The sequence below is a fragment of the Pogona vitticeps genome, chromosome 1, assembly GCF_051106095.1.
Source record: "Pogona vitticeps strain Pit_001003342236 chromosome 1, PviZW2.1, whole genome shotgun sequence".
NCBI lineage: Eukaryota > Metazoa > Chordata > Lepidosauria > Squamata > Agamidae > Pogona > Pogona vitticeps.
In genome coordinates, this window is record NC_135783.1 from 290,651,178 (window position 1) to 290,675,327 (window position 24,150).

At 44.6% G+C, this 24,150-nt stretch overlaps 1 protein-coding gene across 3 annotated transcripts; it reads left to right on the plus strand.

Moving 5' to 3' along the window:
* The first annotated feature begins 13,718 nt into the window (after positions 1 to 13,718).
* SLC35C1 (solute carrier family 35 member C1) lies at positions 13,719 to 19,312 on the plus strand. Of its 3 annotated transcripts, none has more exons than XM_072986004.2 (3): positions 13,719 to 13,811; positions 15,542 to 16,101; positions 17,601 to 19,312. In XM_072986004.2, exons 2-3 carry the CDS (start codon positions 15,573 to 15,575, stop codon positions 18,158 to 18,160), a joined length of 1,089 nt encoding a protein of 362 aa, XP_072842105.2. In that variant the 5' UTR covers positions 13,719 to 13,811; positions 15,542 to 15,572; the 3' UTR covers positions 18,161 to 19,312. The 3 variants fall into 3 exon arrangements, with proteins under 3 accessions (XP_072842105.2, XP_072842106.2, XP_072842103.2); XM_072986005.2 differs by lacking the exon at positions 13,719 to 13,811 and adding an exon at positions 14,849 to 14,952; XM_072986002.2 differs by lacking the exon at positions 13,719 to 13,811 and having other exon boundaries at positions 15,410 to 16,101.
* The last annotated feature ends 4,838 nt before the right edge of the window (positions 19,313 to 24,150 follow it).

The window sequence follows — 24,150 nt, forward strand, 5'->3', positions numbered from 1 at the left end:
GTAACTCAGCACTGGTATATGGAGCAAATTGCTTTGCTCTCTTGCCAGCTCCCCATCCCCTTTATGCTACCCCGCCTCCAAAAACTCACAAAGCCACAGTTTCTGTTGGGAATCATTTCACGCAAGGGAAACTGAAATGAAATCATCAGGGGACTCTGATAGTGCAGCCTGGAAGCCTGTTATAGGTCTCATAAATAAGAGGCAGTATAGGCTTCAGGCACTGCAAGCCTTTATAGGCCCATAAAGTACCACAAGCTGCCAATGAGTCTGATGATGGGAGGGGGAAAATCTAATTTCACAGGATTTAAAGCAGGTGAGAGAGATATAAATGTGTGTTTTTAATAGTAATTAATGCCACTATTCATGAGCACTTTAGACCCCACTTTCAAGAGCTTCCAAGGGCCTGGGCGATAAATCACAAAGCTGCCGTCCACCCATAGCGGTCCAGGAAAGGAGGTGTTTTTTTCTTTTCTGTCCTTCCTTGGGCTTCAGAGTGGCAGAGCGCTGAGCCCCCTCTGGGATAGCTCCAGCCATGAAAAAAAGGTCTCCTACTGTCTCCCATCCCCACCCCTCATTCACTATAATGAGGATGCAAAATGATCATTCCTACTGCAGTCTCTTATTTTAGCATGTAAGAGATCTCCTTGGTGAATGATCAGGGAGGTTCCTCACCTCCGGTAGCTTTCGCTTCATTTCAAGTTTTCCCCAATCTTTCTAGCCTTGCTGGCAAAGGGAGTCACAAGAAGAACAGACTTGCAGACAAAAACAGTGCAGAACATTTGACAGACAACTGTTTTAACCATATTGTGTTTTACATAATGGTCTTAATTTCTTGTGCCTGTAATATTGGACATGCATAAACCTAGTGACTAATGCAATTACTGTGTAATCCTATACATATCTTCTCAGACTTAGGTCTCTCTCAGTTCAGTGGAACTTGCTTCTAGGTAAGTGTGCAAAAGATTGCGGCTTACAAAGTGAATTCCTATATAGGTACAAATCGATCTGATTTTACACAAGGACTTTAGGACTTTATATGATTCTATAGCAGCTACAGTTTCTGTTGTTGTCCTAGGATAATTTTTTTCAATTGCACTGTCTCCAGCAAGCAGTTTGTGTGAATTGTGACACCGCATACTGAATTCAGTACATTTTAACAGTCAGCTTAAATTACACTAAAAAGTTGGAGCTGATTGCTGAAAAAAAAAGAAAAAACATTTAAAAGAGGTGCATAATCTTGTGGTGGCAGTGTAGACCACTAAGGGATGACAGAGCATCAACAAATCTGGATTCCACAAGGTCATATGAACTGAAGAGACAGTAAGCATCTATTGCAGCTGCTTTAAACAAAAAGAGAAAAAGAAAGACTATCTGATCATGGATCCCACCAATGTTTCATCTAGTTTGGTTCCATAGATCTGGAGATTCCTTGGAGAATTACAGTAATTTCAGAAATGGATGAGGGGGAAATAAAAAAGAGCAATCAAGGAAACACATGTGATAGCGTTCCGTCTACATACACTGTTCCTGAACTTGGAAATGCACTTTCTGGAGCAGCTTTTTCAAGCTCTGGTTTTCTGCCATATGCATTTGCCAGCCTTAAAAGGAGCACTGATTCCTTTTCTGGACCAAATCTCATTTTGTAAAACAATGACAGTATAGAAAGGCAGTAAAATGTTTCACTCTTCCAAGTTTGCTGCTTGAAGCACTGATTCCTAAATCTTTCGGCATCATGGTTCTTTTCTGAATTCTAAAAAACCCTCACACCCCTTTTTAATGAAAGAAAAGATAATTTATTGTTTAATTCAATAAAAATCATTAGTGGAATGTTTTTCCTGAAAAATCCCAAGTTCCAGCAATAGTATCTATCATAGAGATTTGTTTAAGCAATAAATATGTTTTCTTTATTACAATCTTAGTCTTGTTACTCCCCTCCCTCATAGGGCCTCTTCATGTCTCTGTCTTTGGGATCCAAGGAAATGACACGCCAGTGATGAAAAAAAGGCTTCAAACGTTATCAAAAAAAAAATGAAAAGAAAGAAAGCATAGTAACATACAGTAAGTATACAATAGAACAAAATACTATCTGTTCGGCTCTACCCTTTTGCATTACAGTTAGGGTGTAGCTACGTTAGCTGATGTTGAGAATCCAAGGTGGTGCTATTGCATTTGTTTCCACTTGCATTTGTGTATTTGTGTAATCCTGAACCACACAGCCTTGTCCTAATTCTTTCTGCACTATGGAGGATATTCTCAAGTGGGCACTCAATAGCACCACCTCGGACTCTCTCAGCATCTGCCACGAGGACTTCTGAGGTGACTACAAACTGAAGAAATATCTATTCACCAGGTACAAGTATTAATTTGACTAATTTGGCTATAATTGGCTCCTTTTCTATCTGGTGAGTAAACTAAATCATAACCCTAACCTTCTAATAAAGGCTGCTATGTCTCTGAATTGCTTCTGCCTTCCACCTCAACCCTCAGTCCAGAGGAAGTCAAGCAAGCAAGCAAGGAAGGGAGGGGGGCAAACACAGAATAACTAGCAAATCCTTTGTTTGGGGTCTGGGATGGAAAGTTCCAACCACGCTTACAAGAGAGGATGCTTGAGACAACGCCTCCCAGATGATATTGCAACCTGAGTCTGGATTCACCTCATACAAATGGAAACCCATAAAAATTGCTTGTAAGATTTATCTTTTTACAAGCAATAAAACACCCAGACATCTAGGGGGTCACAAGTTGGATACTGAGGGTGGGACAAAGAAGAGATATCACTGTGGAGGCACATTTCTCATTGGACCAGAACAGGCTTTACCAAAGAACTGACTCTGAAGAAAGACACAGGATTGGCTTGATCAAACGGGAAGAGGAGGTGACCATTTTTGTAGACAGGACATGCTGAGGCTAAAAGGCAACAACCATCCAACCAAACATACAATCATAGAATTGAATAGCTGGAAGGGACTACAAGAGTCCTGCACCCAGCTTCCTGCAGAAGCAGGAAATCTACCACTAACAGGTAGACATCCAACCTCTGTTTTAAAACCTCCCATGATGATGAATTCACCACACTCCTGAGACAATCATCATAGGGTTTGGTTTCCTGAAGTTTTACCATCCTAGCTGTTGCCCTCTAGACATATTATAGCCAGTCCACATCCTTCTTTAACTGTAGTGCCCAAAAATGGTTCTAATAATCCAAGTGAAGTCTAATCAAACCATTGGCACTATCATTTCTCTTGATCTTGACACTGTATTTCTATTAATGCAGCTTAGTTTAACATTGGGGGATGGGGGTTACCGCTGCATCACATGATTGACTCCTATTTACCTTGTGGTCCACTAAGACACCTAGATCTTTTTCACAAGTTCTCCTGCCAAGCTAGCTGTCTCCTATCTTATACATCCCATTTTTTCCAGCTAACTATTGGGTTTTACATTTCCCCTTTGTGAAGCCCATTTTGTTGTCGCTGCTGTTGTCCCAATTTCCCAATCTGTCAAGGTACTTCTGAATTCTGATTCTGTCTCCCAAGTTTTGTATCATCTGCTAATCTGACGAGTGCCGTGTCCACAACATCAGAGATAAGATTAGTCTGTGATGACTTGGTTTTGAGAAACTCATTCTGGTGTTTAGAAATAATAGTACTATATTCTTTTCTAAATGCTCACTGAGAGACCACTCAAGGATCTCTTCTAATGCCTTTTCTGATACTGCTGTCAAGCTCACTAATTTCTTTCCCTGCACCCCACATTTTGAAAATGGGGACATTCGCTTGCCTCTTGTTCCTGGAGAACCTCACCTGTTCTTCGAGAATTCCAAAGATTATTGATAAAGGTCCAGTGATTACATGTACAAGTATCTTTAGAACTCATTAGTATCTCTGGATGCAGTCCATCTGGCCCTGGAGACCTGAATTAGAGTACTTAATGACATCAGCTAATGTTTCCGTACCACCCCTTTATCTATCTTGGGCGGCAGCCCCATTACTTTGTCCTCTATTCAACTTGCACTCAACTCGGGAGCATTCTCTTTTTGACAGATGGCAGGAGCAAAGTAGGTGGTCAGCTGTTCTCCACTCCCTGTGTCACTCATTAGTAATTCTCCATCCTTTCCACACACCAGACCTGCTGTTACCCTGTTCTTCCGAATAAGAAGCTGAAAACCCCTTTTTGGTAACTTCTGACCTTTCTTGCTAGTCTGAGTTCATATGGGATTGAGCGTTTCTAATCATCTCTCTACACACATTGTACATTTCCTTGATAATTTGTCTTTCCTCTCATTTCTTATATATCCCCCTTTTAAAGCATAGCTAATACTAAAGCCCTTTATGCAGCCACCCCAACTTCAGGTTTCTCCCCACTTTCTTTCTTATAGGAATTATTAACGATTGAGCCTTCATTACCTCACCCTTAAGGACTCTCTTCTCTTCCAGTATATCTGCCCATAAGATCTCACCCAGTATGTCTTTAAGCTTGTTAAAACCAGCTTTTCAGAAGCCCAAAGTGCATGTTATACTAGTTTCCTTTTTTGCCAAAATAAGAAGAAAAAAACCCAAGAAGTCATGCAAAGTTCCCAATATTTCCACCTCATCAACTAGTCTGTACCCATTAGTGAAAATAAGATCTAGAGTAGCTGTTCCTCTAGTCATTTCTTCCATCTTCTGGGAGATAAAGTTGTCAGCAATGCAAGTGAGGAATTGAATAGATCTTGCAGTCCTGACCAACTTTGACTTCCAACACATACCAGTCTAATTAAAGTCTCCCATCATTACTGTCTTTGAATGTCCGACTATCTGAACTAAGACGATGTGAGAGGGACAATGGCGAGACCATCCTCAATGGGCCATCTAGCATTGACCCAGGCCCTTAGGAGAAGAGTGATACTACGGTTGACTGCTATAGCAGAAAAGGAGTACTCTAGAGGAAAGGAAGGAGAAAGGGGCTAACCTGGATAGGGAGATTATAAAGGAGATTCTGAAGGACTTCTGAGGGGAAGTCAGAGGAGGATGAGGAGGAGGAGAGAAGAAACCATATAAGAGAGAGAAGAAAAAGTAGCCTGAAGCAATGCCCAGGAAGAAATGGGTAAGGCCTATAATGCAAAGGAGGAGGAAAAAGAGGACCCAGCAGAGCCAGACGTCGAATGGGATTACGCAATAAAGGAAGACCCCCTGGAAGGGGTCTTGGTCCACTTGCAGATACCTAAAGGAAAGGAGGAGAAGCATCAGAATCCCAGATCATCACCACACCCTCACTGCTGGGGCAAATGCTGAACAAGACTAGGCTGCAATTCAAAATCAGGATGGGTCTGGGGGAACCAGTCCTGACCCAACTGTGACATGGGAGAAGGAAGCAGCAGAATAAACACCAGCATCAATTGCAAGGACAACTGCAATAGCTACCGGCCCAGACTCGCTTTCCTTCTGAACTGTCTAACCACCACACTCCCTGTACCCACTGTAGGCATATCAATCCTCGCTCCAGTGAGGCTCCAGCTCCAGTGCAAATAACTGGGAGGTTGGAAGGCAATGAGACTAAGCCAGGGTTAGTGGATATAACCAGCGCTGGGGTGTTACTGCCATCTGAACAAACCATTATTGATCCTGTTGCCCAAGTTCCAAGTTCCTGTTGCCCCTCTTTGTTTGAATCCACTGATATCAACTCCATGGAGGGATGACCCATTGACCTGGGTAGGGCAGCAATGCTCATAAAGGACATCATGCTGATTCTCAGTCCAGTTAGGTCTGTAACAGAGCCCCATAGTTATGTCACTGTTTTTTCTCTTTCCTTTGATTTTCATCTAAAGGCTCTTAACCAGCATTACCTTCTCTCAACTCATGCATCTCTACAAAATTGTACACATCACTTATACACAGTGCTATTGTATTCCTGTTTAGCCTGTTTCATTTGAATAAGTTATAACCTTCAGTCTGTACACTGCTGTCTTATATCACATTTACTTTCTTATGCTAAGGGTTCAGGCTCATCTGATTTGTTTTGCATGCTCTGCGACATACAGCTACTGTTTACTAGTTCTTCTACTCTGGCCAATATACAGGTAAGGCCTCAGACTGACCTCTACTAAGCTTGAGTCTGACAGTGTTCTGCTGAATGAAGGTAAGCAACAGATACAATGCTGTTGATTTCTATCCCATGCTGATGCTGATGCTAAAGGTGCAGAGCTTTAGCAGAACCAGAGATGTCATCCCTGGTAGGGGTGATTATTGCAAGCAATAAAGCAATAAAGAGTGGGTAAATATTGGTGAGTACAACACAGACTCTCCATGAAGAAGTTGCAGCACCAGTCCATAGCATGTCCTGGTAGGACTGTGAAAAAGAGAAGTGTGAAGGAGTGTTGCCAGAGAGTGTGCCGTCCCCTGTTGAAGAAGGGACCTTGGAGGGAGGGAGAATGGAGAACGAGGGGGAACACCGGACTGACACAAAGTGCGGGAGTAGAGGAGGAAACACGAAAGGGCGGGAGATTTGAAATAAGTTTGGGAGAGGAGGGAGAGGACGCAAGAGGTGCAAAACAAGAACTGTCAGTTTGGCAGGAAGATATACTAAATACTGGCAGCGAACTCCGCTTCAGAGTAGAAGTAGAATTATGGAAAAGGAAGAGAGAGCTGGAGAAGTTATGAGAGTATGAGAGAGTCAAGATGCAGAAGTTATTGAGGGATTTCCCCCACTTGAAGTTGGGAGGACTGCTCCCTGATCCCTTTCCTAGAGAGAAAGAAGAGTTGCATATCGAGCCTTTAGAGCAGACAGTGCTGGTATTCCCCAAGAACCAAGGCAGAGGGCAATGCGTGATAAGACTGGACACAAGACATAACACTTCACCGCTAGAAGGAGATTGGGCTAGGCACCCATGCTGCGGCACCATCTGCGCGGTGCGGAGTGCCCCTCTGCGGAAACTGACAGATGTGGAGAAGTTTGGTCCTGCTCCCCTTTGAGCTCTGTGGGTGAGAGAACCGACCCAGCAATGGACAGTTTCACCTTGTTGCCAGAGCTGAGCTTTCTTGACCCGTTTTCTACCAATGTTGATCCCTCTTATTGCTAATAAACCCGAAGTTGTTAAAGCGAAAAAGATGACTTTTTAACTTTAAAGTTAAAAAACCGCCTCCCTTAGGGACTGAACCCATTCACAAGCAGCAACCCTTTTTTTGGGTGTGGGGGGGGACAATAATTCCTAAAAATCCTATAATGCCCCAGCCAACATGCTGATTGGGGCTTTCTGGGATTGCCCCCCCCCCCACAAAATGCCATCAGGAATTGAGAAAGATGGTCTAAGTGAGGGAACAAGGCTTGGCTTAGTTAAATTTTTTCAGAATATAATTCCCCAAATCCTTCAACATGGGCAGAGCATTATGGGACCTGTAGTCAAAATGCAACTCTGAAAAATGGAGTTAAGAAGCCCTTTTACTTAAATGATTTAATTACCCAATGGTTTGAACTGCACATGAAAAAAATCTGTTCTAGTCTACTTTCCTTTGTAAAAGCTGCAAATGTGTATTGTGTGGATTTCCCAGCAAAGGCTCATGTTACTATGAATGATCTCTGCAGTAAAGCTCATGGCTGTAACATTACATAATATGCAAGGTCCTTCTCTCACTCTCTGATTCACAGTGCCAGGTGCAAAATGCCTCGTTTCTGAGAAAGCACCATGTGTTACCACCTGGATGATGTAACCTGGAGGAAACTGATCTATGTCATGATGACTTCTTGTCCTTGTCTTGCCCAATAAATTCCAAAATAAAGCATATTGTTAATATATGTTTGAATGAGACCATTCAATCATAGTAGACCCTATTAACACTTTACATCTATGACTTCCACAAGAGATACCAGTGAGGAGGAAAGTTACTTTTTTGAATTGCAATTCCCAGTTAAAACCTGCTTCTGTTACTTTGTACCTCCTCCCCCTCTGGCTAAAATCTTCATATTCTGCAACAGTCCCAGCCGTACAGGAAACAGTACATTGAAGATCCATGATGGGAGGAGAGAGAGAGAGAGACACAATAATTATTATTTTTTGAATAATCAGGGTTCTGGATGTTGTAAAGTCCATCCTACTAAATTGGAATGTATTTAATAGTATGCACTTTCAGAGGGCATAGTAGGCAGCCCAGACTAGCTTGCCATTAATATTGACGGAACACCTACTGTATGTACAATTTTTAGACAAATGTAACTGAAAGTATTTGCTTTTTAACACCAGGGGGCAGCATGTGGCCTATAAGCAGCACTACACAGTATAAATCAGTCATAAAAATAGCTGCTGGAGGAGTTTGCTGATACTAACCACAATTCTTACTAGAATTATAATTTTAAGAGTGCAGCTCTGATTAAAATAATGGCCCTTTTGAAAACCAGGAGCTCATGCTGGTGTTCCCTGAAGGGACAAATAACCCACAGTTGTGGCTTGAAAGGAAGAAAAAACAGAAAGAAAGAAGCAATTGGAAAAACTTTGGGTGTACAGATTTAACTTATATTAAAACCTATTTCTTTCAATGTCTTTACTCATTGTATAAATGTGGAATTTATTTATTTTTTGCATTTGTCATGATGTCTGGCTTGAACAATTATTTATTCTGAGACTGATCTGGTTTAGATTGTGATCTACAGATGTAGTTGGCCTACAAATCCCATCATCCCCCACTACTGACTCTGTTGCCTAGAACTTATAGGAAGTATAGTTCAATAGCAACTGGAGGACCCACCCCACCAATTCCATGAACAGGTTCCCCACTTTGATCTAATCCACGGACATCATCATCAGGGTGTGTTGCACAAACCAATGTTACATAATTCAATTTATTTTTTATATTGTTATTATAAGCTGCCACAAATTGAGATGTAAAAGGCAGATCCATTAAATCAAGAACAGATCCTCATGATTTCATATGATTTTTAGGGGGCGATCGTTGCAAAACCACCATCAAATCATAGATCCCATCTATGTCCACAAACCACACTATGGATCCTTCAGCACGTGGCTTTCCAGTGGCACATAAATATGGATTTGTGGCATAAAGCTTCATGGATCCACATGACTGTTATGTAGGATCCTCCAGAAACCACTCTCTACAATCATACACCTCTTCTATGCCCAAAGACTACAACCCTGAAAACATGGGTCCATCAGCGCATGAGATAAAGTGGACCAGGAGGGATTGATACCTGCCTCGAGTGATTTCTGTGTTGTACTCTGTGGGCACAGATAGGAGCTATGAAATGACACTGGCTTAGAGAGGACTCAATCTAAAAATCATATGAAATCATGTGGATCCATGCCTTGAATCCAAGGTTTTGCACCACAGCAAAGCCATGTGCCAAAATTTCTGAAACTACGTATTTTTAGAGTCTGTGTAAATCTAGAGTGCAGCATTGAAATACTGCACTACAGTAATGTCAAAAACCTCGAATTTCCATTACATGGCAATGATGTACAGCCATCAAGATAAAGACCACGTTAAGGCCTCTTTTTTACCTATACTACGAATTACCTACACAGAGATCATTCCCTACACTGCCCTTCTACACAAACCACCCACGTAGAGAAAAACAACACAAACCATTCTGGCTGTCCTTACTGCTGTAATAAAACTCCCAGTTCCTTCTTCTTCATAAACTTTGCTAAGAACCATTAAGCAAGCAAGCCCAACCTCTGATTACACGAACTACAGGCTGAGGGGCATGCAGGCACTCTGTAGCCTCTGGGATGTTGGTGTACTTTCCTTCTCTCCCATCTGTCGCTCTTTGTTAATGCAGGAGAATTGAAGCTGCCGGGTATTTTTCCTGGAAGTCTTGGCCACATGCCCTCTCAGGGCGTCTTGTGTTCTCTTCTTTTCTGTCTAGACTGCTGCTTATCTAGCTGGGTTTTACGTGAGAGACTGAGTCTTTGGAGCTGAGCTGCGTGTGACTGACTCAGGGAAAACAAGGTGGGAGAGGAGGGAAGGGGGAGAAAGGAGTGCAGGAGTTCTGTGTTTGGGGGGGGGAATGGATCATACGTCACCCATGCGTCTACTGAAGCATAACATTCACAGGTATTTGGATCTAAGGCATGGATTTTCCAGGACACATACTGCACATTCCATTAGAGCATCCTTTCATTTAAACAGGCACAAATACAATATTTCTGCATCTTTTGCTTCATGATACCAGCATGGAATAAGAAAAGGGAGCTCAGGCACATATCTTCATAGGTCCATCTGTTGTTGTTTTTTTCATTGCCATATATGCTAAAACACCACCTTAATCACAATCAGGTCAAACATATCATGCATGTCCCTAGTTGTTCTTGTTTAGTCGTTTAGTCGTATCCAACTCTTCATGACCCCATGGACCAGAGCACGCCAGGCCCTCCTGTCTTCCAGTGTCTTCTGGGGTTTGGTCAAATTCATGCTGGTCACTTCGATGACACTGTCCAGCCATCTCGTCTTCAGTTGTCCCCTTCTCCTCTTGCCTTCACACTTTCCCAACATCAGGGGCTTTTCCAGGGAGTCTTCTCTTCTCATGTCCCTAGACTAACCCATAAAGACCCATACATATCTATGTCTCTGATACATGTATTTGTGCCAAAGCAATACCATGCAGTGAGGAAATCAAATTTTATGTCCCTAGACTAACCCATAAAAATTTGTTTCCCCATTGCATGGCATTGCTTTGGCACAAATAAATGTATTGGAGGCATAGATATGCATGGATCCATATGATGCTTACATGAGATCCTTCCCAAACCACCACAATTTGTATATCTTTCATATATGCACATCGCTTCCTAACTGCAAGTGTACCATGGTACAAGAACATGGAAATCATCAAGGATCTATATGAATCTTACATGGAATACCTACTAAACCACCATCCAGTCACAGATCTCATCTGTGTCCACAGCAAAAAAAAAAAAACTTGAAAAAAAACCTGATCTCTGATAGCAGCATTGTGCAAATATCCGGATCCGAGGCTTTGGTTCATTAGATGACTAATGAATCCAAAACACAGGCCTTTATTGCTCTATATAATTGTTATATGATGTTCCCATGTAAATACAGGTAAAATCCTCCTTGCTTCCAGGCCACGTTCAAGATGCTTATGTTGACATATAAAGCCCTTAATGGTTTAGGACCTTGCTACCTGCCTGGCCTCACCACTAGTAGGGCAGGATGGACAGAGAGACAGACAAACAGACAGATAGAATCAATTGATTGATCAATCAATCAAATCAATCAATAGATATTGTGGAGCCATCTGTTCTCATAGAGTGAAGCATAAGACACTTATTGCACAGGATAATTATGATGCAAAAAAAACCCCAACCCCCCAAAAAATCTACTTTGCTCCTGCCATCTGTCAAAAAGAGAATACTCCCGAGTTGAATGCAATTGAGATCCTCCCCAAACTATCATCAAGTCATATATCCCATCTTTGCCAATAGACTGAACCATCAAAATCCCAAATTGCCAGATAATCATAGTACCATGGCCCATGAACATGGGTCCTGGGTAGAGATGGATATGAAGGACCGAAATGACACTTCGTTTTGGCTCGTGGACCATTGAACTTGATAACCCACAAACCACGAATTGACCCCCAGTGGCCCGACTCACTTCATCAATTCGTCCAGTCATATATATGGGTCCTCTTTCCTCCTCTTCCTATGCCCCTACAGCATAGGAAGAGGAGGGAAGGGATCAAAGAGATTCCCCCAGCCCCACTCCCTTTGCAAAGGAAAGCAGGAAGGCTTGAGTCCAGCTATCCCTCCTCATGCATAGTCCCACTATGCCCCCAACAGCATAGGAAGAGGAGGGAAGGGATCAAAGCAACCCCCTGCCCCACTACCTTTGCAAAGACAGCAGGGCTGGAGGATCACTTAGATCAGGCTACACTCCTCTTCCTATCTCTGTCAGGGCATAGGAAGAGGTGCAAAGGGGGACCCAAGAGATCCCTAACCCCCACTGCCTTTGCAAAGGCAGCGAGGCTAGGGGATCACTTTGATCCCTTACCTCTTCCTATGCCGTGTGGGCATAGGAAGAGGAGGAAAGAGGACCCGAGTCATCCCCCAGCCCCAAGGGTGGGATTCCCTTCGGGCAGGCTTTAGCAAGCCGCCGGAAGGGAAAATCCCTCTCTGCTTATATCCCCAAGGAACAGCTGATCCGTGGGAGCATAAGCAGATAGCAAACGAAGGGACAAATATAAAAGGGTTATATTCGTTGCTTCATATTCGTTGCTCTGGACGAAGCAACAAATATCTGACAAATCAGAGATATTCACTGACTATCCTGATTGTTTTTTATATTCATCCCCATGTCTAGTGCTCGGCAAGGATTAATGACGGCCAACATGTTCTTTATGTAACACTCATGGTCATCTTTATGCTCAAAGAATAAACTACTGGAACCATTGCCCTTATACTTTCCTTCAGCACTAGAGTGAGAAGAAAAACATAAAACCCATGGCAAGAATCTTCTTGGAGCCTCTATTTCTTTAGAGAGAGCAGCCATAACCATGCTGAATCACTGAACACTTTTCTGGCAATAGACTTGGAGATGATCTGATGTAAAAATCATGTGGATCCATGCTTGGAATTGATGGTTTTGCACCACTGCAAAGCCATGCACTGAGAGAGGCATGAGAATCTATGCTGTAGTGTGTGGGAAATCTATGATTGGAAAGTGGTTTGGGCATGGTCTCACATAAAAAATCATATGGATCAATGAGGATCTGTGGATTGGTTTGGTGCTTTTGCACCAGTGCAAAGCCACGTGCTGGTGACCCATGATTTCTGTAGTATAGTCTGTGGCCACGGATTGGTCCTGTAATTAGACAGTGGTTTCGGGATGATCCTGTGTAAAAATTGTGTGATTCCATGATGATCCATGTGTCAGATCCATGTTTTTGGCAAGGATGCCATGAAGAAACCTTTTGAAATCATGATTCGTTTTTGATTTCATGGATCCACCCAGTGCCCACAAATTATAGAATTTTGTTAGAATTGTTCATGTTGTCTGCTACATGAATGCAAATAGGAAGAGATTTATTTTGTGAAATTGTGTTTGCAAGAGTCATCGATAGTAAGCAAATAACCCCATAGTACTTTAAAGTGTTTCAAGTACATTTTCATACAAGTTGGTTGTCACTTTTTCTCACTGATTTCTCGTTCATTTCCAGTAAATACAAACAGCTGTCCTATACAGTGAATCAAATTACTGTATACCAGGACGTGCTTGGTTGGCTGTATCATTCTGATGAGAATTTTACCACATAGCAACCATTTGCTGGAGATCCTGCCCCCAGCTGGAGATCTCTGTTGGGGATTGGGAGGGAAATGGCCTGTGGAACTCACTTCAGTGCAAACAGGCAGGATTGTGCTGCACAATCCACCCAGTTCCCGCTCAAATTAAGCACTAGTATTTCTAACCTTTTTCCTACAAAAATGAGAGAAGAGCAGTGGAAGGCAAGACAGCTGCCAGCTTTAGGTTTTAAAATATCTCTCTCGCAAAGCTTTAATGTTTTTGACAGCTCAAAAATTAAGTCCTGTGAATTCTTTTCCACCATGGAGCTGCAGTAATGAAAAACGTGGTGGGTGCTTCTGTCCCATCTACTGGGATCTGCTGGGAGCATAGGAGCATAGTCAGTAAGCGGAGAGTTGGCAGCTTTAGAGGAAAGGAGTCCAGTTGATCGTCCTTTATTTGCATTTCTCTTTGTGAGGTGGTACCAAGGGGAGGATAAGGAAGCAAAATTCAATGCAGGAAGTAAAAGTGATGGTTGCACGAGAAGGCAAACAAGCCACTGGCCTTTGCAGCGAGGAGAAGGTGAGTAGCGATCCCTGCAGAACTGGGTCGGAGAGGGTCTCCTCCCGCCACCTCCAGGGCACCACTCCCTCCCCACGCCCGCGCCCCCAAAGTGAGGGAGGAGGGGAGGGTTGCGGGGAGAAGGCAGGCCTGCCGGCTTCTTTGGAGCAGCCCAGGCGGGATCTTGGGAAAATTACTGGGGGTGGGGGAGGGGGGAGAAGGGGCTACAGCTCCCAGAATTGTCGACCGGCCGCGCGGTCTGAGGGATTCCGGGGAAAGTGACGGGGTCGCGGGTCCCAGAACCAGGGCCAAGGCGGCACCGGGAGGAAGGAATATGGCTGCTCTCCCACCCTCCTCCTCCCCCCGTCGGCGCTCCGTGAGCAGGTGAGCAAGTGAACCGGGGGGGGGTGACCGGCTGCCTCCCCGCGAGTGCCCTCGGCCACTGAACGCCTCCGCTCTCGCGAGGAGGAGCCCTGGAAGGCTGCCCCTCCCAACCCCAAAAGTTCCCCGAATGGGTCCAGCCCCGGTTCTGTCGGGGAGGAGGGCGAAGCTTGAGAGCGCCGCAGAAGGCAGCCCCCTGCTCCCGACCTGCCGGCCGCCACGTGTCGTCGTGTTGGCGGAGGAACCCGCTCCTCCAGAGACAGCCCGACGTGGGTGAGGAGAAAGGCCGGGGGCGGCTGCTCCTTACTTGCCGCCTTCCCCGCTCGAGAACGCGAGAGGCGGGCGGGCAGGCAGGCAGGCAAGCGGGGGCTCCCAGCGGTCGCCTCGGGCAGGCGAGGTGCAAGCAGCGGCTCTTGCCCGGAGCCCTTCCAGGGGCGAGGCGTGTTTGCCCCGTGCTGGGGAGGAACTGAAGAAGATAACGCCGGGACCGTCCCAGGCACCGGGTGCCATTAAGAGAAAGGCGCCTCTTCCACAGACTTCGTCAGGCTCTTCGCTGCCCAGATACGCTCAGCGGTGGGGAGGGGGGGGGGGAGAGAAACACCGCTGGCCCCTTCGGCTCCGTCTTCGCTGCTGTCTACCCACGGAGAGGAGGGCCAGTCTCCGCTCGAGACCTTCCTGCTTGGGCGGCAAACCCGATATTGCCCATCCTGCAGGTCCGTCCTTTTCCCCGGTTTGAAAGAGGCAAGGCAGAGGGAGAGGTCTAGCGGCTCTCCTCTCAAAGGTGGGTGAAGACGGAGGCCCGCCAAGGAAGGCCGGCCTTCTACTCCTGACCCCCAACCCTCGGAACCGGCCCCCCCGGTGCCCCTTGCGGGTCTGGAAGGGGCTCCCGGCGGCGGCGGCGGCGGGGGGAGAGGGGCAGCGCCTTTTCGCCCAAAGAGGGCAGCTCCGCAGCCCCTTTAAGCCGGGCTGGGCCCGAGAGCGCCCGCCTTGCCTGCGTCAGCCGAGCCGAGCGCCGGGACTGGCGGGCTGCGGCGAAGCGGAAGGGAGCGGTGGGCGGGTCGGCCGGCTGGCCGGCCTTTCCCCCTCGCCCTGCCTCTTTCCCGGCTTCCTGCTACGCTACTCCGGGGTTACCTTTACACCACCCAAGGGAGGCCCGGTGCCTCGGAAGCAAGCCCCGCTGCCGGTGGATTGCAATGGCTCCTGCTTCCGAGGCCCCCGCGCTCCCGCCGTGGCGCCACCAGATCCTGGCCGTGATCTGAAATCCGGGAGTTTTGCTGCCCCTTCCCGTGGCCGCCGGCGGACCTCTGGAGGAAGAGTGGATTCCTTCTTCGGCCTCCCACCTCTTTCCTTCTCCTTTCCGCCATGAACAGAGTCCAGCTGAAGCGATCAGCGATCCTTAAGATGGCCCTCGGCGGCTCCTCGGAGCCTCTCTTGCAGCAGGAGGAGCAGGACGAGGACAGCGGCGGCGGCAGCAGCAGCCAGGAGCCTCCGTTCCTCTTCCGAGCCCTCCGGATCGCCACGGTGGTCTCGCTGTACTGGTTCATCTCCATCACCATGGTCTTCCTCAACAAGTACCTGCTGGGCAGCCCTTCGCTGCGCCTGGACGCCCCGCTCTTCGTCACTTTCTACCAGTGCCTGGTCACCGTCCTCCTTTGCAAAGCTCTGAGCCTGCTGGCCTCCTGCTGCCCGCCGGGCTACGTGGATTTCCCCTCCATCCGCATGGACCTCAAGGTGTCCCGCAGCGTCCTGCCCCTCTCGGTGGTCTTCATCGGCATGATCACCTTCAACAACCTGTGTCTCAAGTACGTCGGCGTGGCCTTCTACAACGTGGGCCGCTCCCTCACGACGGTCTTCAATGTGCTGCTCTCTTACGGGCTGCTCAAGCAAACCACCTCCCTCTATGCGCTTATGGCCTGCGGAGTCATCATCGGTGGGTAGCGCCGCCTTGGTGGCCAGACTAGAGCCTGTTCTGCTGGCGGTATGGGATGCCCTGCCTTTTAGCTTGAGGCAGCCTGCAAGGCCTGGCTGGATACACTCTCTCTCTCTCTCTGTGTGTGTGTGTGTCTCTCTCTCTCTGTGAATGATTCTGTAGTGTGTAGAAGACATGGGTGAGGAATCTTTGGCCTTTCAGATGTTTTGGCCTACAACTCTCCTGTACCTTACTACAGTACTGGCCAATTTAAATCTAATGGACATTGTAGGTCAAAACCTCTAGAGGACCACCTGTTCCCCAACCTCTAGGGTTTTTTTTCTTATTCCCAGGTGTTCAAGGTAACAGCGTAAAAAGCTATTCTATTTTCCCTACCACAAAGGATGTGCAGGTGTTAATTATTGTTAGCTTCTTTTAATAAAGATATAATACTCTGTTCTAAACAGAGATTAAGAATACAATTCTATACATGTCTGCTTAAAAGTAAGTCCCATTGCATTCAGTGGGGCTTACTTCCAGGTACAGGAGTATAGGGGTGCAACCTGAAAAGTGGACATTTACTGTCCTGGCAACGTATAATTAGGGCCTGCTAATTAAATGTTTTTGATCCAGCAGAAGAGAGCAACTGAAAAGACAGCAGTGTTCTTGTTTCCAGCCTTTTACTTAATGAAATCACAGTCTATTCAGTGTATAATCAAGCCCAGATCTGTTCAGCTACTTAAATTTAATGCCTGGTCCACCTAAAAAAATCTGGTGGAGCTTTATTTTCACATTGGCCTGAAGCCTTAATTATTCATGAGTGTGACTTTAGGTTTTTTTTATATTATCATATCTTTTGATAAGAATGCAATGCTCCTTGTAAGCAGTTAGCACTCACAATTCTCTTCCTGTAAAAGCAGGAAAAACCACTCTCAATGTATATCTACAGGTTTCCAAAGGAAACCATTTTTTCCAGCGCAGTTATCACCCTGCCCCTTTGGAGAGCTGTTGGACAGTAGTAAGATAGACATTTCAGGGGCGGGGCTGAGCACATCCCCATTATGCAGCATCCCACGGGAAGCTCTCCATTAATAGATCTATTACTGTTAACTCCATAGCCCCGGCATCCAACAAGAGATTCCAGATTAAGCTCCTCAGGGAAGCCAGCTTGGAGCTAGTGTAGCTGCTTCCCCCCCCCCGCCCCCAACACTGGTTTTGGCTGTTAGATGCAAAAGCAAGTCCCATTAGGCTAGAAGGCCTTCTGCACACACACACCATTCCTCTCCAGAGTCCGTGCCTTATTGGAAGTGACATCTGATTTCCCACTTTGCTTCCTGCCCCCCTCTTTCAGTTGTTCTGCCTAATGGAAGTAACCTTGCTTTCCCCATGTCTGTCATATGTTTGAGTTGTCAGTGTTTGAAAGTTAAAGTATTTGCAAGTTGTTTAAGTTCCTACTTCTTCAGCTGGTATCCTGTTTTACCAGTCTGAGCGGTTTGTCATAATTCTTCTTTGTCTTGCAGGTGGCTTCTGGCTTGGTATAGATCAAGAGGGAGCAGAAGGGACTCTGTCCTGGGCCGGCATAATTTTTGGTATCTTAGCTAGTCTCTGTGTTTCTCTGAATGCTATCTACACTAAGAAAGTCCTGCCTGCTGTGGATGGCAGCATCTGGCGCCTGACATTCTACAATAACATCAATGCCTGTGTATTGTTCTTGCCCCTCCTGTTGCTCTCCAATGAGTTCTATACCCTGTACCACTTTGATAAACTGGGAAATGTCAACTTTTGGGGTATGATGACCCTAAGTGGGCTGTTTGGCTTTGCCATTGGCTATGTGACAGGACTGCAAATAAAATTTACCAGCCCACTCACACACAACGTGTCTGGAACAGCAAAAGCGTGTGCTCAGACGGTACTGGCTGTCTGCTATTATGAAGAAACCAAGAGCTTCTTATGGTGGACTAGTAACATGATGGTTCTAGGTGGCTCCTTTGCCTACACTTGGGTGAAAGGGGTGGAGATGAAGAAAGTGCAGATGGAACCTCCTCCGAAAGCAAATGAGAAGAATGATGCTGGTGTCTAAATTCCTCCAGCCACTACCTTACTTTGCACATGTACTGCATCTGTGCAGGCACAGAGTGGTGTCTGACTGGGAAGAAAGCCAAGGGATAGAGACGTCAAGGTAGAAGAATCTTGCAGCAGCAAATATGTTGTAAGAGATGGAAATGGAAAGGCAAGCCATAGTCTTCTACACACGCAGGGTGTTTGCTACATTAAGTATGGTGAAATGTTCACAAACTGTTTCCTATGAAGAAGTTGGTTGGTGAGGGTGGGTGTGTCGGTGAGGGTGGGTGAACTCAGCTACAGGCCTCTGTTGATTCCTGTGTTCCTGAAGAAATGGTCACTAGCTAGGCACTCATTTTTTTCTCCCTTGATAAAGAAGAGATCTATTAAAAACAATAAGAGCGTTTAAAGAAGACAATCCTGGCTCTTTATGCCCTGAGTGGAGAATGGTCTCTCTCTGGATACATCTGTTTTTCTGCCTTCTCATTTTACAAAACACATTTGCAACTGAGTGTTCTGGTGAAGGGGAGGTGTGTATACTGAGCAATGAGTTCTTGCACAGCTAACAATGTCAAAAGTTGGTGAGCGGCTCTCCTGTCCCTGAGGGGCAAATTTGTATCAAGAAAGATAAGATTGCAACTCACTGTGCAGCAACAAGATGGGTTAATTTGGGCACACTTGCAGTGTACACATCTGGTTTAGTGAGAGTTACAGAGCATTTTTGCCAGTGTCCTTTGTTTAACAAGTTTAAGGGGAATATCCTTCCTTTGCCCAAAAATTGTACTGAGAGTGATCATGTGATCACGATTTAAAATTCACTGAGAAAATCTTCTACCTTGGTACAATATACTGTCTTCTCCAGAGTGAGTAATGGAATAGACCTGTAGCCTGATTTGCATTTCATAGACTCTGAGGAAAATAAAATGGCTGCATGCCCTGGCTATTCAAAGGAGTAGAATTTTTTGTTGTTGTTGTTAAATGTACACTCTCGGTTACTGAGTGAGGCTTTGTGGGCTCCAGGAGCCCAAATCTCTCTAGAATGTTTCAGTCCTTTTGCCTTGTTGCCTTTTGTATTTTTACTGTGGAGCCCATCCTTATCTTACATCTCTAGTTTTGCACTTGGAAATTAATCTTTCACTGATCTGTGATTTAATAAAGTTTTGATTTAGTATTTCTGGAGTGATTCTTTTAAAAATAAAAATTGCAATAAATTAAGTTGGATAGAGTCGGATACGACTAAACAACTAAACAACAAGTTGGATAGAGAATTCTGATGGCTAGCTGGAAAAAAAGTGAGGGAAACCTGATGGTTCACAACCTTAGGTCCCCAGATGTCCTTGGACCACAACTCTTGTAAATCCTGGCTAGCATAGCTAGTGGTGAAGGCTTCTGGAAGTTTAAATCCAATAATATCTGGTGATCCAAGGTTGGGAACTACTGTGAAAATAAAAAGCATAGATAGTTCCAAACAAATCTTTTCAGCTGCCTCTAGAGTAGTTTTCAAATCCTGCTTTCTTCTATATTGCTGTTCTAGTAACATTAGTATATCAGCAATTGCATATGTCAAGTATTAATGGGTATCTACTTGTGGTGTATTTTCCAGGCTAGTCTCATTTACATACTGTAAACAGTATGTATACTGTAGTAACATTCTATGCACCATTGTCTTTTTGCATCTCTTAACTTTCTGAATGGGCTAGGCTTCCAAATTTATTTCTTTCAGAATGCAGATATCCAATCCACATTGGAGTTCAGGCAGTTAGTCAGTACAGTTGATAGTATTTCATGGAAGCCACAAAAACAGCTATTTCTAGATTTTCTTTAAAATTATGCAGATCCAATAGCATTCTTTGGAGTGGGAAGTAAACACAGAAGAACAGAACAATTTGCCAGTTCTTGCATGGAAAGTTAAATAGTTGGGGAAAGTAGTAGGATGCAGAGAATGGAAATCAAATGGAACTCCCAAAGAAGGAACCCCAAGTTCAGTGGTTCTTAACCTTTGTTACTCGGGTGCTTTTGAACTGCAACTCCCAGAAACCCCAGTCAGGACAGCTGGTAGTGAAGGCTTCTGGGAGTTGCAGTCCAAAACTCCTGAGTAACCCAAGGTTAAGAACCAGTGCCCTAGTTGACCCAGAGCAAGCTAGATGTATGCTGGTGCTGAATGTAATTATAATTGAGGATAAAGCACTTTGGGTTTTTTTAATCTTGACTGTGAACCATATGTAGTGGTATGATGCCAGCATCCATGTGAAGACTGAAACACATGAGACACCCTAAAGTCATAGGTTAAAACATCCAATCTTCTCAGAAGTCTTTCGACCAAGTTCAGCCAGGCTTATTGCCAGGGAGGTGTGCATGCACACACATGTGTGTATGTATGTGATCATAATTTGGGGGATTTTTCCAATGCTTCTGCCCCCCCCCCCTTCTTCCCTCTCTGTAATATCCTACTGAAGAAGAGTCTGGCAGGACTCAAAAATTAGTCTAACAAGAGTATCAGCCATCCTTATTTTTGGATTGCATACAAGGACCACACAGCTTTTTATCTCTTTCTTGTAGGTCTTTAAAAAAACTATTCATGAGATTATAAGAAAGTGGCAAATATCGGCAGTCTCATAAATGTGCCAATATAATGTGACGCAAATCATTTGTACACAAAAAAAACAACACAAGCCCTATTATATAGCTTCTGCAGAACCTATGCCTTCATTCTTTCATTCACATTAGTACACTGATATCCATGCCATGAATTTCTCATTTGCTTTTTATAGTTTGCTTCATTTAATACTTATTATATTCAATCAAGAAAAGAACATCTTTAATATTATGTGTCCTATTATAGTAATTCACCAGAATCACCACAAAAATAAATATGTACTTCTGTGTTATTCTTGTGATATTTTATATTCATTTATGTCAATCTTTTTGTGGTATAGATAGAGCGGCTCAGATCCTACAGAGGCAAATCTTAATTATATACATTGTTCTAGTACAGAGTGTTCTCACTGGCATGTACATAGACAAATGCTGGGAACGGCCTGTTTACTTGTGGAAAACCTGTCAGCAGCTTGCCTCCAAGCTGCAACCAAAACATCAAAATAGCCTGCAGGAACCCACTGAGTCACTCATATTGCATAGCTATTGCTGTTTCCTCTGTTCCTTCACGGCCTTGCACCTAAACCATTTTGTGCTTAAGATGGGACACTCCCTTTTGTGGGGTTGAGCCTTGGCTGTTTGCCAGCCATTATCCACTACAGTCACCCTGGATCAGATTTTTATATTTTTGATTTAATAAGCTGCCCAGTTGCAAAATGGGGGCAGGCGTCTCTAGCTGAAGCTGGAAAGGTTGCTGCCTGCCTTGGATTTCCCAGAGGCAATGGAAGCACTTTGTTACTGGAAAAGCTCTGAGAGCCTTTTAAATAAGATGGGTGGAGGAAGAGGACGTGCTAAAAGAAAACACATATAAAGAACAAGTTGGGTAAACGTACCACTTTGGAGCAATTGGCAACTAAGAAAGCGTGTATTCCATATAAAGTCATAAACATGCTCAGAGCAAGAAAGCAAACAGAGACTAAATAACTATCCAATCAAAGATGGAAGCAATAAAACAAGTGTAGGACTGGCTAGCACCGCCATCATACCAGGAATCGAGAATGTGTGGCCCTCCGTATGATGTTGGGCTGCAATTTCTGCCATCCCTTACTATTGGGGGCAAGCCGGGTAGGATTGATGGGGTCTGCAGCCCAACAACTTCTGGAGGGCCCAATGGACCCAACACTTGCATAAGGCAATGTGAAATGGCCACTTCAGGTAACACATCAGCTTCACTGGCTGAGCTTTTCACATCACTCTGAGCCAATACCCTCACCAGGCAATGGCTGGATGGTTTTCCCATTCATTTATTGTAACTTCAGATTCTTAAATTACCAGAGTTCTCTGGATTTATACAAGTAAACTGATAATAATTCATACAAACAACAATGATGAAAACACATAAAACCAAGATAAACCATCAGGAACAGGGAAACAAGTACTAAACATAATACCAAAGAAAAGGGAGGAGCAAAATATCACAAATAACTCAATCTCATCACTAAAGATGCCTAAATTGGCCATTGACTGAGCAAGAAGGCAGAGGCAGAGCATAGAAGAGTCGATCTTTTGGAGTTCATGTTTCAAAGTCCCCTCAGCCAACATGGCACCAGTTCCAGTAAGAATTTTGTGTATTTGTGTGCCGATGGCACCATTTCTGATTTGTTTGTTTGTTTGTTTAATATTTAATACTGCCTAACTTTGTGAGAACTCACTACTTTGAGTTGTATACAAATGAACAGCGACCCCTAACAACAATATAAAAAGACACAATATATTAAAAAAGCAAATTATAACAAAATGGAACACAGCAAAAACAAGCAAAATCAAATAGCATCAGAAAGTAGGAAGTGAAAGAAAAAATAATAAATTCCTATCTTAGAGGCAAGATTTTTTGAAAGGCCTTTTTATAGAGTTCTGTTTTGTGAAGTTTTCTGAAAGCAAAGAGGGATGGGGCCCGGCAAACATCCAGTGGTAAGGAATTCCAAAGGAACAGGGCCACCACCGAGCAAGCCCAGTTCCTGGTTGGCAATCTAAGGAGCCAAGCCTCAGAGGAGCCAGTAATATAGGTCATAGTTCTTCAGGAGAGATAGTCCAATGGATACCAAGAACCCAAACCACATGCATGGACAGTGAGCAGGTACTACGTGAAGGAGTGAGCAAGGGGCAATGAAGTATAAGAAGACAGGGCTGTATCTGTGCCAGCTCTGCTCTGCTCCAACCTAAGCCAATGCATCTCCCTCAGGTATGGTGGAAGAAGATAGAGTACTGTACTGCTGATGACACTGAAGGAATGTTTAACTTCAGCTAGCAGCACTTCACTTAAGTCTTCAGGTTCCTTGAAATCAGGAAGACACCCTTTCCTGTGTCTTTAAGAAGCAGCAAGCGAGTGTTCAAGCTGCTGAAAGCTTTGTTTGGCAGTCGGAGGCAGCAATTCTTCCTATACAGCATTTACATGTGCAGAAGCCTTGCCAAAATTGAAACGGGCAACTCTAGCTCATGAAGGATATCTCTCAAGGCTGCTTCTTTGAATATTGCTCTTTTTCTCTTCCATTTCCTGTTGTTGCTGTGAGGCAAAGGAGTTGCTTCCTGCTTCAGACAGCATTACTATAGGAACAGATTACAGGTTATCAAACAAAGGGCTTAGGTAACCTGTAATTCTGCTAACCAACCACAGAGATGGAAAGGTCCACTGGGACCAACCCTTGTCTTGTGTCAGGATCTTCTCCATATCACTTCTCACATTGGGAGAAGCTTAACATGTGTGTCATACGCATAAGAGAACAGGGAGCATCACATAATTCACATGTTAATAAAACTGGAAATGACAGCACTCCAAATCAGTCCCAGCAGCCCTGCCTTTCACAGCAGCTCAATGTGCAATCCATTCATTAGCAGGTAAAATGTTTTGTCACTGCCTGCTGTGAACAGCTTCACCTGCTGTTCTTGCCAGTTGGCAACCCTATGCAGCAGGGCAAATAGAACTAATTGCCTCAAGTTAGCAGATATGTCAACAAGAGCATCCTGTTTAGACTGGAATGGGTGGCACTCAAATCCTAAATATACTCTGTCTGAAATCCTATGTACCTTCATCTGGGAGTAGTTCAAACTGAACTCAGTGGGATTTACTTCTGAGAAAACCTGTGTACGATTGTATTGTCAAGGTTAAACTGCAAATAAAAAAACGGTAAACGGGTATATTTTGAGAACATTTGTTATTCTTTTGTTTGTATGCCTCATAATAATTATTGTGATAATAATTTTTTAAACATAAAGTGGAGGCCATCCGCCAGGACACCTCCTCCTTATCAGTAGATCGAGCCGAGACATCCTACGTATCCTCTTGCCCAGTAATTCTAACAGTTTCAGCCCCTGACGTCAGCTGAGGTTCGGGGGGGGGGGCTTGATCGCTGCAGG

Excerpts from the sequence above, each read along its gene's own strand:
- SLC35C1 (XM_072986002.2), top strand. The coding sequence starts at position 15,534 with ATGAACAGAGTCCAGCTGAAGCGATCAGCGATCCTTAAGATGGCCCTC. Across the intron at positions 16,102-17,600 it reads GGCCTGCGGAGTCATCATCG|GTGGCTTCTGGCTTGGTATA; the intron begins GTGGGTAGCGCC and ends TTTGTCTTGCAG.